Genomic DNA, 16,646 nt, shown 5'->3' with positions numbered 1-16,646 from the left:
TAACAGACTGGAAACTTTAAAAGGAGGGTGGTGCTTGAAATCATTGTTCTTCCTCTGTTAACCATGGTTACCTGCAAGGAAACACGTGCCGTCATCATTGCTTTGCACAAAAAGGGCTTCACAGGCAAGGATATTGCTGCTAGTAAGATTGCACCTAAATCAACCATTTATCGGATCATCAAGAACTTCAAGGAGAGAGGTTCAACTGTTGTGAAGAAGGCGTCAGGGCGCCTAAGAAAGTCCAGCAAGCGCCAGGACCATCTCCTAAAGTTGATTCAGCTGCGGGATCGGGGCACCACCAGTGCAGAGCTTGCTCAGGAATGGCAGCAGGCAGGTGTGAGTGCATCTGCACTCACAGTGAGGCGAATACTTTTGGAGGATGGCCTGGTGTCAAGAAGGGCAGCAAAGAAGCCACTTCTCTCCAAGAAAAACATCAGGGACAGACTGATATTCTGCAAAAGGTACAGGGATTGGACTGCTGAGGACTGGGGTAAAGTCATTTTCTCTGATGAATCCCCTTTCTGATTGTTTGGGGCATCCGGAAAACACCTTGTCCGGAGAAGACAAGGTGAGCGCTACCATCAGTCCTGTGTCATGCCAAGAGTAAAGCATCCTGAGACCATTCATGTGTGGGGTTGCTTCTCAGCCAAGGGAGTGGGCTCACTCATATTTTTGCCTAAGAATAAAGAATGGTATCAACACATCCTCTGAGAGCAACTTCTCCCAACCATCCAAGAACAGTTTGGTGACGATCAATGCCTTTTCCACCATGATGGAGCACCTTGCCATAAGGCAAAAGTGATAACTAAGTGGCTCGGGGAATAAAACATCAACATTTTGGGTCCATGGCCAGGAAACTCCCCAGACCTTAATCCCATTGAGAACTTGTGGTCGACCCTCAAGAAGCGTGTGGACAAAAAACCCCCACAAATTCTGACAAATTCCAAGCATTGATTATGCAAGAATGGGCTGCCGTCAGTCAGGATGTGGCCCAGAAGTTAATTGACAGCATGCCAGGGCAGATTGCAGAGGTCTTGAAAAAGAAGGGTCAACACTGCAAATATTGACTCTTTGCATAAACGTAATGTAATTGTCAATAAAAGCCTTTGACACTTATGGAATGCTTGTAATTATACTTCAGTATACCATAGTAACATCTGACAAAAATATCTCATAACACTGAAGCAGCGAACTTTCTGAAGACCAATACTTCTGTCATTCTCAAAACTTTTGACCACGACTGTATATACGGGACCATAGTCAATCGATACAAGACCAAGGTGTTAGCGTATCCTACAGTACTGGAAATATAATAAACATGTATATATACAGTGCATTCGGAAAGTATTCAGACCCCTTATCTTTTTCCATATTTTGTTACGTTACAGTCTTATTCTAAAATGGATTAAATATACTTTTTTTTCCCTCAGCAATCTACACACAATACGCTATCATGATGAAGTGAAAAATATTTTTTAGAAATTTTTGAAAATGTATTAAAAATAAAAAACTGAAATACCTTATTTACATAAGTATTCAGATCTTTTGCTATGAGAATCGAAATTGAGCTCAGGTGCATCCTTTTTCCATTGATCATCATTTAGATGTTTCTACAACTTGATTGGAGTTCACCTGTGGTAAATCCACCTGTCTATATAAGGTCCAACAGTTGACAATGCATTTCAGAGCAAAAAGGTCGAAGGAATTGTCCGGAGAGCTCCGAGATAGGATTGTGTCGAGGCACAGATCTGGGGAAGGGTACTAAAAAATGTTTGCAGCATTGAAGGTCCCCAAGAACACAGTGGCCCCCATCATTCTTAAATGGAAGAAGTTTGGAACCACCAAGACTCTTCTTAGAGATGGTCGCCAGGCCAAAATTAGCAATTGGAGGAGAAGGGCCTTGGTCAGGGAGGTGACCAAGAACACGATGGTCACTCTGACAGAGCTCCTCTGTGGAGATGGGAGAACCTTCCAGAAGGACAACAATCTCTGCAGCACTCCACCAATCAGGCCTTTATGGTAGAGTGGCCAGACGGAAGCCACTCCTCAGTAAAAGGCACATGACAGCCCGCTTGCAGTTTGTCAAAAGGCACCTAAAGACTCTCAGACCATGAAAAACAAGATTCTCTAATCTGATGTAAGCAAGATTGAACTCTGGTTACGTCACGTCTGGAGGAAACCTGGCACCATCCCTACGGTGAAGCATGGTGGTGGCAGCATCATGCTATGGGGATGTTTTTCAGCGGCAGGGACTGGGAGATTAGTCAGGATCGAGGCAAAGATGAACAGAGCAAAGTACAGAGAGATCCTGGATGGAAACCTGCTCCAGAGCGCTCAGGACCTCAGACTGGGGGAAGGTTCACCTTCCAACAGGACAATGACCCTAAGCACACAGCCAAGACAACGCTTGAGTGGCTTCGGGACAAGTCTCTGAATGTTCTTGAGTGGCCCAGCCAGAGCCCGGACTTGAACCCGATCGAACATCTCTGGAGAGACCTGAAAATAGCTGTGCAGTGATGCTCCCCATCTAACCTGACAGAGCTTGAGAGGATCTGTAGAGAAGATTGGGAGAAACTCCCCAAATACAGGTGTGCCAAGCTTGTAGCGTCATACCCAACAAAGTACTGTGTAAAGGGTCTGAATACTTATGCAAATGTGATATTTCAGTTTTTTATTTGTTTATAAATTAGCAAAAATGTCTATTAACCTATTTTTGCTTTGTCAATGTGGGGTATTGTGTGTAGATTGATGAGGAAAAAATACAATTTAATCAATTTTAGAATAAGGCAGTAATGTTACAAAATGTGGTAAAAGTCAAGGGGTCTGAATACTTTCCGAAGGCACTGTATATATATATATACATATAGTATATGCCATTTAGCAGATACTTTTATCCAAAGCGACTTACAGTCATACGTACATAATTTTTTTAACGTATTGGTGGTTAGTGTTAATATTCATGTTGACATGGCCGCCTGTCAATTCTGACCACTCCTTAGCCAGATCCCTTCCTGGCAGAAGGAGGCAATATTCACACCGGCTATGGAGCAAAATTAATGTTACATATTGAGCCTGTTTCAGATTCCAGCCGCTCCCAGACACAGCCATAGGCGGGAGACACACATGCACGTGCGCACGCACGCACACTCACATACACAGGCACGCACACTACCTGGAGAGGAAGTTCTCCAGTGATCTTGGTTTGTCCTCCTTCTTGCAGGCCACTCCGTCACTCTTCTGCTGTTCCATCTCTCTGATGCGAGAGGAGAAGGTGTCGACGTAATCAAACACAGCCTTCATGGCGATGGGGACCTCGTAGGATTGCTGTTGGAGGGACAAACACACATCAAGTCAGTGGACCAAAACAGTAACCAACCATTGGAGGATTTGAGTGTAAAATCCCTATTCGATTATTCTAGTGGTCAGGAGAGAAATGTAAGAAATGCTATTCCTATGTTATCATGATTCCAGTATTCCTAGAAAAACCTAGAAAACCCTGTAACCTGTATTCCTGACAAATCTATATCCAAATGAAACAAGACACTGAGCCATGTGTTCCAGTTTGCTGTGACTTCACAGGCATTCTCTGCATGTTTCTGAGAAACACAACCAGAGCAGTGGGGCATGGGGTTCAACACAGTGGGCATTGGGGTTCAACACAGTGGGCCATGTGGTTCAAAACACAGTGGGCATAGGGTTTAACACAGTGGGCATGGGGTTTAACACAGTTGCCATGGGGTTCAAAACACAGTGGGCATGGGGTTTAACACAGTGGGCATGGGGTTTAACACAGTGGTCATGGGGTTTAACACAGTGGGCATAGGGTTTAACACAGTGGGCATGGGGTTTAACACAGTTGCCATGGGGTTCAAAACACAGTGGGCATGGGGTTTAACACAGTGGGCATGGGGTTTAACACAGTGGGCATGGGGTTTAACACAGTGGGCATGGGGTTTAACACAGTGGGCATGGGGTTTAACACAGTGGGCATGGGGTTCAACACAGTGGGCATGGGGTTTAACACAGTGCCAATGTGGTTCAACACAGTAGGCATGGGGTTCAACACAGTGGGACATGGGGTTGAACACAGTGGGACATGGGGTTGAACACAGTGGGACATGGGGTTCGACACAGTGGGGCATGGGGTTCAACACATTAGGGGATGGGGTTCAACACAGTGGGTTATGGGGTTCAACACAGTGGGCATGGGGTTAATCACATTAGGGCATGGGGTTCAACACAGTGGGACATGGGGTTCAACAGAGAGGGGCATGGGGTTCGACACAGTGGGGCATGGGGTTAAACACATTGGGCCACTGGGTTCAACACAGTGGGGCATGGGGTTCAACACAGTGGGGCATGGGGTTCAACACAGTAGGCCATGGGGTTCAACACAGTGGGCCATGGGGTTCAACACAGTGGGGCATGGGGTTCAACACAGTAGGCCATGGGGTTCAACACAGTGGGCCATGGGGTTCAACACAGTGGGCCATGGGGTTCAACACAGTGGGCCATGGGGTTCAACACAGTGGGCCATGGGGTTCAACACAGTGGGCCATGGGGTTCAACACAGTGGGCCATGGGGTTCAACACAGTGGGCCATGGGGTTCAACACAGTGGATCATGGGGTTCAACACAGTGGGCCATGGGGTTCAACACAGTGGGCCATGGGGTTCAACACAGTGGGCCATGGGGTTCAACACAGTGGGCCATGGGGTTCAACACAGTGGGCCATGGGGTTCAACACAGTGGGCCATGGGGTTCAACACAGTGGGGCATGGGGTTCAACACAGTGGGCCATGGGGTTCAACACAGTGGGCCATGGGGTTCAACACAGTGGGCCATGGGGTTCAACACAGTGGGGCATGGGGTTCAACACAGTAGGCCATGGGGTTCAACACAGTGGGCCATGGGGTTCAACACAGTGGGCCATGGGGTTCAACACAGTGGGCCATGGGGTTCAACACAGTGGGCCATGGGGTTCAACACAGTGGGCCATGGGGTTCAACACAACTCCGTTCAGAACGTTATACATTCCACCATGCAGCATATTTTTTAGGTATCCCAGCATAAAAATATTCTATTTTATAGGGCACAGTTTATGAAAATAACACACCCACTCATGACACACTCACATAAGCACAGGCACACACACACATGCAGGCATAAACACACTCTCTCTATCTACCCCCGTCTCTCTCATACCCACGCCCTGTAATAGACTTTCCTGTCTGGACTGACAGCAGTAGAGGGTTGGTTGCACACTGGCGTCTTTGTTTAATTTGTCTGAAAACAGCCTGCCGATTTACACACACACACACACACACACACACACACACACACACACACACACACACACACACACACACACACAGCTGTTGGGAGAACGTCATGTTGTGTGAATTGAACCAGTGTTTAATCACGGCAGGATGTTCACAGTATGGTGAAGGCAGGTCAACCAACATGAGTCTTGTTCTAATGGGCCCAACAGAGAGGTTAGGTTTGTGTGCTCCATTAAGTTCACTTGGCAAGACGGTTGGGTCGAGTACAGGCTTCAGGTCTAAATGGAATGGTCCCAATAGTGTGGACCGACGATCCGGTGCGCCAGATTAGCTAAATTAAGCATATCTAGTAGGAAAGCGCGAGAGAGAGAGAGATAACCCCATAGAAATCCTATTCAATGACTATTCTAATTCCTAATTCTATGGGTAACCCCACCTTGACTCTCATGTCAGTGTCAGTGAGGACCATGTAGAAGTGGTTGAAGGTCATACTGAACTCCTTCCGCAGCTCTGTGATCACATCCTGGTTCACCAGGTCCTCCTGACGAAGACCTTTCATAGGCTTATCATTCTCTAGGAGGGAGGGAGGGAGGGAGGGAGGGAGGGAGGGAGGGAGGGAGGGAGGGAGGGGGGAGAGAGAGAGAGAGTTAAAAATAAATGTGCATAAGAGTGGAAGCTGAAACAACAACAAAAACAATGCATTGTACAACTACAGCCATGGGGAAACATGGATTGGACAACCCACTTCCAATCAGGGACCGGATTGGTTGACATACGACCGACCAGAAGGCGTGTGTAACCTAAAAGGTAAACATTGGTCCATATCAGTCCACAGCATGTTAAGAAGAGGTTATTATTAGCTCCACCTATCCCTGTCTCTTCAGCTCTGCAAACGTCATAGTGGTAAGGAGGAGACTGGTTCTCAAGCAAATTAGTAAGATTGTCTCACCCAATGTTCAAGAAAGGCCTTTTTCCCTTTATTCAGATTACAACCTCTCACTTTCAGTTATTTGAAAAGGAAATAATCTCCCAAATGTCACTATTTCTAAAACAAGCCATAGAAAGTTGGTTGCAATTTCAAATTAATCCTCCAGAAACGACAGAACAAATAATGCAACAAATATTGTGGTTAAATTCAAATATACTAATTGACAAAAAACCTTTATTTTTTGACAGAATGTTTAAAAAAGGTATAATCTTCGTAAATGATATCATCGGTAGGACTGGTGGAGTTATGTCGCACATGCAGCTAACAAAAACATATGGAAATGTCTGCTCTACCCAAAATTACAACCAAATAATTGCAGCCTTACCGCAAAAGTGGAAGAGGAAAGTTGAAGGGGGAGAAAGTAAGGAACTTGTCTGTCGGCCTTGCATTAAAGAACATAATTGGTTAAGGAAAACTGTGATAAATAAAAAAGTATATCAGTTTCACTTAAGGACCAAAGGATTGACAGCCGTCCCATATAGATTGCAAAATAGTTGGGAAGAGATCTTTGACGTACCGATCCCATGGCATAGTGTTTATGAACTGACACGCAAAACGACACCGGATTCAAAAATTAGAATCTTTCAATTTAAATTATTATATAAAATTCTTGCTACCAATAGAATGTTATTTATATGGGGGATACAATCTTCCCAGCTCTGCAGATTTTGCTGTGAAGAGACAGAATCATTAGATCATTTGTTTTGGTTCTGTCCATTTGTAGCTTGTTTTTGGACACAGGTCCAGGAATGGCTAAAGGATTGCAATATTTACCTGGAACTAACCTTGCAGATAGCATTACTGGGTGATCTGAAAAGTCATAGTCAATCAATCAATAATATAATAATACTTTTAGCAAAAATGTTTATTTTTAATTCACAATCTGTAGAAGCAATGAGAATAGAAAGGTTCAGAACTTTTGTAAAACATCACAGTACGGTTGAAATATATATGGCAAATAGAAATCCAATATGGATGGTGTTAAGAGATAGATGGGAGGTAATGAATAGAGTTGAAGGATGGGACTAATAACAAATAACAACAAATAATAACAAAGATAGCTAATAATGTAAGCATACTGTGTCCATAATAAGTATATAGGTTGTATGTTGGGAGCTTTTGGGAAAGAGCACAGTTAGAAAGATATGGCATTTAGAAGCAAACCGGATGGACATCATGAAAATGATCGGAGAGGTTGAGAGTAGAAGAAGTTCAGGAGCAAAAAAAAAAAAAAATATATATATATATATATATATATATAGAATTATTGTAAAATTAACTCTGTCCATAAGGTGTAGATAGTAAGTATAGACCGGAAGTAGAGGCCTGGGCATTGTTGTTCACTAATTTACTCCAAGTAGGGAAAGGATGGTGGGGTTGAAAAGTAATAAAGGGGAATATATATATAAAAAATAAAATAAAACATGGGGTATTGGAAGTGATGCAGACAATTACATTGATAGAAGATACAATCTATCTGCAATATTAAGCTGATCCATCCCCCCCAAAAAAAAGAAAAAAAAAAAAAAAAAAAAGGAGGAGACTAGTGGAAGGGACTAAGGGTTGTTTTTCGATGAGCGTCTCTCTGAGGTAAAATAATCTCTGGTCAGAGATCTACCACCCAAAAGGAGGGCAATCGTGTGTTTACTCTAGGTTTACTGCTTCCTCTGTGGAGAAGAGACACACACACACAACTCAGTCACTCACTCATTCACACTGAGACACTCTATATTACAAAACATTGACACTTTCCTCTCTCAAACAGAGTTAAAGGAAGATGGCTGAAGTGGGAGAAGCCAATCTAGTTTTATTTCCTTCAAATCTAAGGAATTTCTCACTCTGTTTTAAAATCCCTATTCGATTATTCTAGTGGTCAGGAGAGAAATGTAAGAAATGTTATTCCTATAGTCATTTAATAGGAATTCCTATTATTTTCTCAAAAAATCAATTCTACCTTTTTTTTCTCCTCGTTCCTGAATGTTTATTGTTCCTGGTTGCATCTCTGACTACATACCAGATCTTCCTCTGTTTTCCTTAGTTTTGACTTGAATCCAGAAGACCCAGAAGACCCCAGCTGTCTTCAATATGAGGGGATGATGGAGACTATGTTGACTTACTGTATGTTCTGACTGGAAACCCATCATTCTCCACACCTAGGATGATTTCGACACGAGATGATAGGGAATCAAAACGTCTGAAATGCATTATGTTACTGCCTCATAAACAGAACTGGTCAACTTTGAAAGAATTTACACCGATATATAACCAATTTGAAGATGAAGATAATTCCAACCCAAAACGTACCCCATTCTACAGAAAACATTTAAAACTTCATATGGATTGCATATTGTATATCTGTAGCTACATGGTTTCTATGGAAAAGCAGTGTTGAGTCCTATCTACAGTGGGGAAAAAAAGTATTTAGTCAGCCACCAATTGTGCAAGTTCTCCCACTTAAAAAGATGAGAGAGGCCTGTAATTTTCATCATAGGTACACGTCAACTATTACAGACAAAATGAGAAAAGAAAATCCAGTAAATCACATTGTAGGATTTTTAATGAATTTATTTGCAAATTATGGTGGAAAATAAGTATTTGGTCAATAACAAAAGTTTCTCAATACTTTGTTATATACCCTTTGTTGGCAATGACACAGGTCAAACGTTTTCTGTAAGTCTTCACAAGGTTTTCACACACTGTTGCTGGTATTTTGGCCCATTCCTCCATGCAGATCTCCTCTAGAGCAGTGATGTTTTGGGGCTGTCACTGGGCAACACGGACTTTCAACTCCCTCCAAAGATTTTCTATGGGGTTGAGATCTGGAGACTGGCTAGGCCACTCCAGGACCTTGAAATGCTTCTTACGAAGCCACTCCTTCGTTGCCCGGGCGGTGTGTTTGGGATCATTGTCATGCTGAAAGACCCAGCCACGTTTCATCTTCAATGCCCTTGCTGATGGAAGGAGGTTTTCACTCAAAATCTCACGATACATGGCCCCATTCATTCTTTCCTTTACACGGATCAGTCGTCCTGGTCCCTTTGCAGAAAAACAGCCCCAAAGCATGATGTTTCCACCCCCATGCTTCACAGTAGGTATGGTGTTCTTTGGATGCAACTCAGCATTCTTTGTCCTCCAAACACGACGAGTTGAGTTTTTACCAAAAAGTTATATTTTGGTTTCATCTGACCATATGACATTCTCCCAATCCTCTTCTGGATCATCCAAATGCACTCTAGCAAACTTCAGACGGGCCTGGACATGTACTGGCTTAAGCAGGGGGACACGTCTGGCACTGCAGGATTTGAATCCCTGGCGGCGTAGTGTGTTACTGATGGTAGGCTTTGTTACTTTGGTCCCAGCTCTCTGCAGGTCATTCACTAGGTCCCCCCGTGTGGTTCTGGGATTTTTGCTCACCGTTCTTGTGATCATTTTGACCCCACGGGGTGAGATCTTGCGTGGAGCCCCAGATCGAGGGAGATTATCAGTGGTCTTGTATGTCTTCCATTTCCTAATAATTGCTCCCACAGTTGATTTCTTAAAACCAAGCTGCTTACCTATTGCAGATTCAGTCTTCCCAGCCTGGTGCAGGTCTACAATTTTGTTTCTGGTGTCCTTTGACAGCTCTTTGGTCTTGGCCATAGTGGAGTTTGGAGTGTGACTGTTTGAGGTTGTGGACAGGTGTCTTTTATACTGATAACAAGTTCAAACAGGTGCCATTAATACAGGTAACGAGTGGAGGACAGAGGAGCCTCTTAAAGAAAAAGTTACAGGTCTGTGAGAGCCAGATATCTTGCTTGTTTGTAGGTGACCAAATACTTATTTTCCACCATAATTTGCAAATAAATTCATAAAAAATCCTACAATGTGATTTTCAGGATTTTTTTTTCTCAATTTGTCTGTCATAGTTGACGTGTACCTATGATGGAAATTACAGGCCTCTCTCATCTTTTTAAGTGGGAGAACTTGCACAATTGGTGGCTGACTAAATACTTTTTTCCCCCACTGTATCTATCTATCTATCTATCTATCTATCTATCTATCTATCTATCTATCTATCTATCTATCTATCTATCTATCTATCTATCTATCTATCTATCTATCTATCTATCTATCTATCTATCTATCTATCTATCTATCTATCTATCTATCTATCTATCTATCTATCTATCTATCTATCTATCTATCTATCTATCTATCTATCTATCTATCTATCTATCTATCTATCTATCTATCTATCTATCTATCTATCTATCTATCTACAGTTGAAGTCGGAAGATTACATACACCTTTGCCAAACACATTTAAACTCAGTTTTTCACAATTCCTGACATTTACTCCTAGCAAAAATTCCCTGTCTTAGGTCAGTTAGGATCAACACTTTATTTTAAGAATGTGAAATGTCAGAATAATAGTAGAGAGAATGATTTATTTCAGCTTTTATTTCATTCATTACATTCCCAATGGGTCAGAAGTTGACATACACTCAATTAGTATTTGGAAGCATTGCCTTTAAATTGTTTATCTTGGGTCAAACGTTTCGGGTAGCCTTCCACAAGCTTCCCAAAATAAGTTGAGTGAATTTTGGCCCATTCCTCCTGACAGAGCTGGTGTAACTCAGTCAGGTTTGTAGGCCTCCTTGCTCGCACACGCTTTTTCTATAGGATTGAGGTCAGGGTTTTGTGACGGCCACTCCAATACCTTGACTTTGTTGTCCTTAAGCCATTTTGCCACAACTTTGGAAGTATGCTTGGGGTCACTGTGCATTTGGAAGACCCTTTTTAGACCAAGCTTTAACTTCCTGACTGATGTCTTGAGATGTTGCTTCATTATATCCACATAATTTTCCTTCCTCATGATGCCATCTATTTTGTGAAGTGCACCATTCCCTCTTGCAGCAAATCACCCCCACAGCATGATGCTGCCACCCCCGTTCTTCACGGTTGGGATGGTGTTCTTCGGCTTGCAAGCAACCCCCTTTTTCCTCCAAACATAACGATTGTCATTATGGCCAAACAGTTCTATTTTTGTTTCATCAGACCAGAGGACATTTCTCCAAAAAGTACGATCTTTGTCCCCATGTGCAGTTGAAAACCGTAGTGTGGCTTTTTATGGCGGTTTTGGAGCAGTGGCTTTTTCCTTGCTGAGCGGCCTTTCAGGTTATGTCGATATAGGACTAGTTTTACTGTGGAAATAGATACTTTTGTACCGGTTTCCTCCAGCATCTTCACAAGGTCCTTTGCTGTTGTTCTGTGATTGATTTGCACTTTTTGCACCAAAGTACAATCTTAACTCTGCATTGTTGGAAAAGGACCCGTAAGTAAGCATTTCACTGTTAGTCTACACCTGTTATTTATGAAGCCTGTCTTTCCCCAGAATAACAACTTGAACCATTCCAGGTCATCTCTCTCGCTGTCCTCCCTGTCTCTTCACAGAATGACAACATGAACCATTCCAGGTCATCTCTCTCTCTGTCCCCCCATGTCTCTCCCCATAATAACAACATCAACCATTCCAGGTCATCTCTCTCTCTGTCCCCCCTGTCTCTCCCCATAATAACAACATCAACCATTCCAGGTCATCTCTCTCTCTGTCCCCCCTGTCTCTCCCCATAATAACAACATCAACCATTCCAGGTCATCTCTCTCTCTGTCCCCCCTGTCTCTCCCCATAATAACAACATCAACCATTCCAGGTCATCTCTCTCTGTCCCCCCTGTCTCTTCACAGAATACCAACATGAACCATTCCAGGTCATCTCTCTCTCTGTCCCCACTGTCTCTCCACAGAATAACAACATGAACCATTCCAGGTCATCTCTCTCTCTGTCCCCCCTGTCTCTTCACAGAATAACAACATCAACCATTCCAGGTCATCTCTCTCTCTGTCCCCCCTGTCTCTTCACAGAATAACAACATGAACCATTCCAGGTCATCTCTCTCTGTCCCCCCTGTCTCTCCCCAGAATAACAACATCAACCATTTCAGGTCATCTCTCTCTCTGTCCCCTCTGTCTCTCCATAGAATAACAACATTAACCATTCCAGGTCATCTCTCTCTGTCCCCCCTGTCTCTTCACAGAATAACAACATGAACCAGTGGCTGCAGGTGGATCAGGCCCAGGTCAAGAAGATCACAGGTATTATAATGCAGGGGGCCATGTCCCTGGGCAAGGACATGTACAGTATGTCATCTCCTGCACTCTGGAGTACAGCGAAGACAGACTAGAATGGATAAAGTACACTTACGATGATGTCTATCAGGTGGTGAAGGTAGGAAACAACACCTCCACTATGCTGATCCTCAACACAGGGGCCCCACAAGGGTTTGTAATCAGCCCCCTCCTGTACTCCCTGTTCACTCATGACTGTGTTGCCACGCACGCCTCCAACTCAATCATCAAGTTTGCAGACGACACAACAGTAGTAGGCCTGATTACCAACAATGACGAGACAGCCTAAAGGGAGGAGGTAAAGGTCCTGGCGGAATGGTGCCAGGAAAATAATCTCTCCCTCAACGTCAATAAAATTAAGGAGATGATCGTGGACTTCACGAGACAGCAGAGGGAACACGCCCCCATCCACATCGACGGGACCGCAGTGGAGAATGTGAAAAGCTTCAAGTTCCTCGGCATACACATCACTGACAATCTGAAATGGTCCACACACACAGAGAGCATGGTGAAGAAGGCGCAACAGAGCCTCAGGAGGCTGAAGAAATTCAGCTTGGCTCCTAAGACCCTCACAAACTTTTACAGATGCACCATTGAGAGCGTCCTGTTGGACTGTATCTCCGCCTGGTACGGCAACTGCTCCGCCCGCAACCGCAGGGCTCTCCAGAGGGTGGTGCAGTCTTCCCAATGCATCACCGGGTACATACAGTGGGGAGAACAAGTATTTGATACACTGCCTATTTTGCAGGTTTTCCTACTTACAAAGCATGTAGAGGTCTGTATTTTTTATCATAGGTACACTTCAACTGTGAGAGACGGAATCTAAAAAATCCAGAAAATCACATTGTATGATTTTTAAGTAATTAATTTGCATTTTATTGCATGACATAAGTATTTGATACATCAGAAAAGCAGAACATAATATTTCGTACAAAAACCTTTGTTTGCAATTACAGAGATCATACGTTTCCTGTAGGTCTTGACCAGGTTTGCACACACTGCACAGTTGAAGTGTACCTATGATAAAAAATTACATACCTCTACATGCTTTGTAAGTAGGAAAACCTGCAAAATCGGCAGTGTATCAAATAGTTCCTATATTATTCAGCCACTAACTAGGCCACTCAGGAACATTCAATGTCAACTCCAGTGTATATTTGGCCTTCTGTTTTAAGTTATTGGCCTGCTGAAAGGTGAATTTGTCTCCCAGTGTCTGTTGGAAAGCAGACTGAACCAGGATTTCCGCTACGATTTTGCCTGTGCTTAGCTCTATTCTGTTTATTTTTATCCTAAAAAAACTCCCTAGTCCTTGTCGATGACAAGCATACCGTAGGATGATGCAGCCACCACCATGCTTGAAAACATGAAGAGTGGTACTCATTGATGTGTGTGTTGGATTTGCCCCAAACATAAGGCTTTGAATTCAGGACATAAAGTTAATTTCTATTCCACATTTTTTTGCTGTATTACTTTAGTGCCTTATTGTATACAGGATGCATGTTTTGGAAAAAATAATTATTTTGTACAGGCTTCCTTCTTTTCACTCTACCATTTAAGTTAGTATTGTGGAGTAACTACAATGTTGTTAATCCATCCTCAGTTTTCCCTTATTACAGCCATTAAACTATGTAACTGTTTTAAAGTCACCATTGGCCTCATGGTGAAATCCCTGAGCAATTTCCTTCCTCTCCAACAACTGAGTTAGGAAGGACGCCTGTATCTTTGTGGTGACTGGGAGTATTGATACACCATCCAAAGTGTAATTAATAACTTCACCATGCTCAAAGGGATATTCAATGTCTGCTTTTTTCCCCCATCTAGCAATAGGTTTCCCTTCGTTGCGAGGCATTGGATAACATCCCTGGTCTTTGGGGTTGAATATCTGTTTGAAATTCACTGTTCAACTGAGGGACCTTACAGATAATTGTATGTGTGGGGTACAGAGATGAAGTAGTCACTAAAAATTCATGTTAAACACTATTATTGGACACAGAGTGAGTCCATGCTACTTATGATGTGACTTGTTAAGCAACTTTTTACTCCTGAAGTTATTTAGGCTTTCCATAACAAAGGGTTTGAAACCTTATTGACTCGACATTTCAGCTTTTCATTTGTAATAAAAAAAAAGTTACATTTCTAAAAACATTATTCCACATTGACATTATGGGGTATTGTGTGTAGGCCAGTGACAAAAATTCTCACTTTAATCCATTTTAAATTCAGGATTATTCAGTATGTAGCCTCGTTATTGTTATTTTATTGTGTTACTTTTTTTTACTTTAGTTTATTTAGCAAATATTTTCTTAACTCTATTTTCTTAAAACTGCATTGTTGGTTAAGGGCTTGTAAGTAAACATTTCACGGTAAGGGTCACACCTGTTGTATTCGGTGTATGTGACAAACAACATTTGATTTGATATGATATTATATAAAATACTGCAAAGTTAGCTAGGAGCTAGCAACAGGGCGACCGTGTCTGTTGGCGCCATCTTGGCTGAGACAGGAGAGTTTTTGCTAAATGAGACAGCATCCTGATTTGAGCAAAAGAATAGCTTGGCACAGTAAACAGCCATAAACAGCAGACATGCATCTATCTTTGAAATCCCTTTTTTACATTGCAGACTGTTCAAAGGTCATCATAGGCGTTCACCAAGAAAGTGAAAGTGTGCAAGGTTTATTTGAGAGCCTAGAAGCACATGAGGGTACTGGAAAAGTAGTGAACACTTTTAAAACCATGGGCAAACTGTGTGTCTTTTTGTTAGTTCTTTTGTTTTACACCATTGTAAACGCAGGTAAGATGGACGTTTTAGTCTCTGTCATGTATCAGATTTAATAATACATCTGCTACTAGGATCAATATTTATAACATAAATAATTACATCTGTTTTGTTAATCTGCTACTAGGATCAATATTTATAACATAAACAATTAAATCTGTTATAAATCTGCTACTAGGATCAATATTTATAACATAAATAATTAAATCTGTTATAAATCTGCTACTAGGATCAATATTTATAACATAAATAATTACATCTGTTATAAATCTGCTACTATGATCAATATTTATAACATAAATAATTACATCTGTTATAAATCTGCTACTAGGATCAATATTTATAACATAAATAATTACATCTGTTATAAATCTGCTACTAGGATCAATATTTATAACATAAATAACAGCACCCTATAGGAAGGGAAAGGACAGTGTCAAAAGTCACGAGTCAAAACTCTTAGGAACATCAAGATCAATAGGACTTTCTTGTAGTACAGCCTATATACGGTAGACTATAGGCTAAACTACAGGCTTTTCAGAAATAACTATTGTGAAAATATTCACTGATCTTGTTTTCACCCTCTCTCAGGTTCAGGATCCCATTCTCTGTGGGCATTTGCAACATATATCTCAGGAGAGACACCTTTCCCTGAGTTTACCTTTGTGTTGATGCTAGATGATATTCAAGTTGGTTACTTTGACTCCAACATTAAACAGTATATCCACAAGGGATATAATGCCTCTGAGGAAACAGAGGTTGAAGAACCTTATCAAGCAGCTTATATATTTGGAGCCATGTCGCTCAGCTTGAAAGGGAGATCGTCCGAGCTGAAGCGCTTCAGTTCCACAGAAGGTATTCATGTTCAACAAAGGCTGGCTGGGTGTGAGATGTCGGACAATGGCGAACCGGCACTTATCGTATCTAGGGACATTTTCAATGGAATTTATGCAGATTTACAGTGAGGGAAAAAAGTATTTGATCCCCTGCTGATTTTGTACGTTTGCCCACTGACAAAGACATGATCAGTCTATAATTTTAATGATAGGTTTATTTGAACAGTGAGAGACAGAATAACAACAACAAAATCCAGAAAAACGCATGTCAAAAATGTTATAAATTGATTGGAATTTTAATGAAGGAAATAAGTATTTGACCCCTCTGCAAAACATGGCTTAGTACTTGGTGGCAAAACCCTTGTTGGCAATCACAGAGGTCAGACGTTTCTTGTAGTTGGCCACTAGGTTTGCACACATCTCAGGAGGGATTTTGTCCCACTCCTCTTTGCAGATCTTATCCATGTCATTAAGGTTTCGAGCCTGGCGTTTGGCAACTCGAACCTTCAGCTCCCTCCACAGATTTTCTATGGGATTAAGGTCTGGAGACTGGCTAGGCCACTCCAGGACCTTAATGTGCTTCTTCTTGAGCCACT

At 42.2% G+C, this 16,646-nt stretch overlaps 1 protein-coding gene across 1 annotated transcript in view; it reads right to left on the bottom strand.

Moving 5' to 3' along the window:
• LOC311143292 (coiled-coil domain-containing protein 80-like) overlaps positions 1-16,646 on the bottom strand; it is a 44,188-nt gene that overhangs the window by 5,774 nt on the left and 21,768 nt on the right. The window contains exons 5-6 of the mRNA XM_084179120.1: positions 5,719-5,855; positions 3,173-3,324 (exon numbers count right to left, since the gene is read on the bottom strand). Of these exons, the coding sequence (XP_084035246.1) occupies positions 3,173-3,324; positions 5,719-5,855 (289 nt within the window). The remainder of the gene's footprint in view (positions 1-3,172; positions 3,325-5,718; positions 5,856-16,646) is intronic.

This window comes from Coregonus lavaretus (assembly GCF_964263955.1).
Source record: "Coregonus lavaretus genome assembly, chromosome: 16".
Taxonomy (NCBI): domain Eukaryota; kingdom Metazoa; phylum Chordata; class Actinopteri; order Salmoniformes; family Salmonidae; genus Coregonus; species Coregonus lavaretus.
Note: the sequence above shows the minus strand (reverse complement) of the source record. Positions and strands in the feature narration are given on the sequence as shown.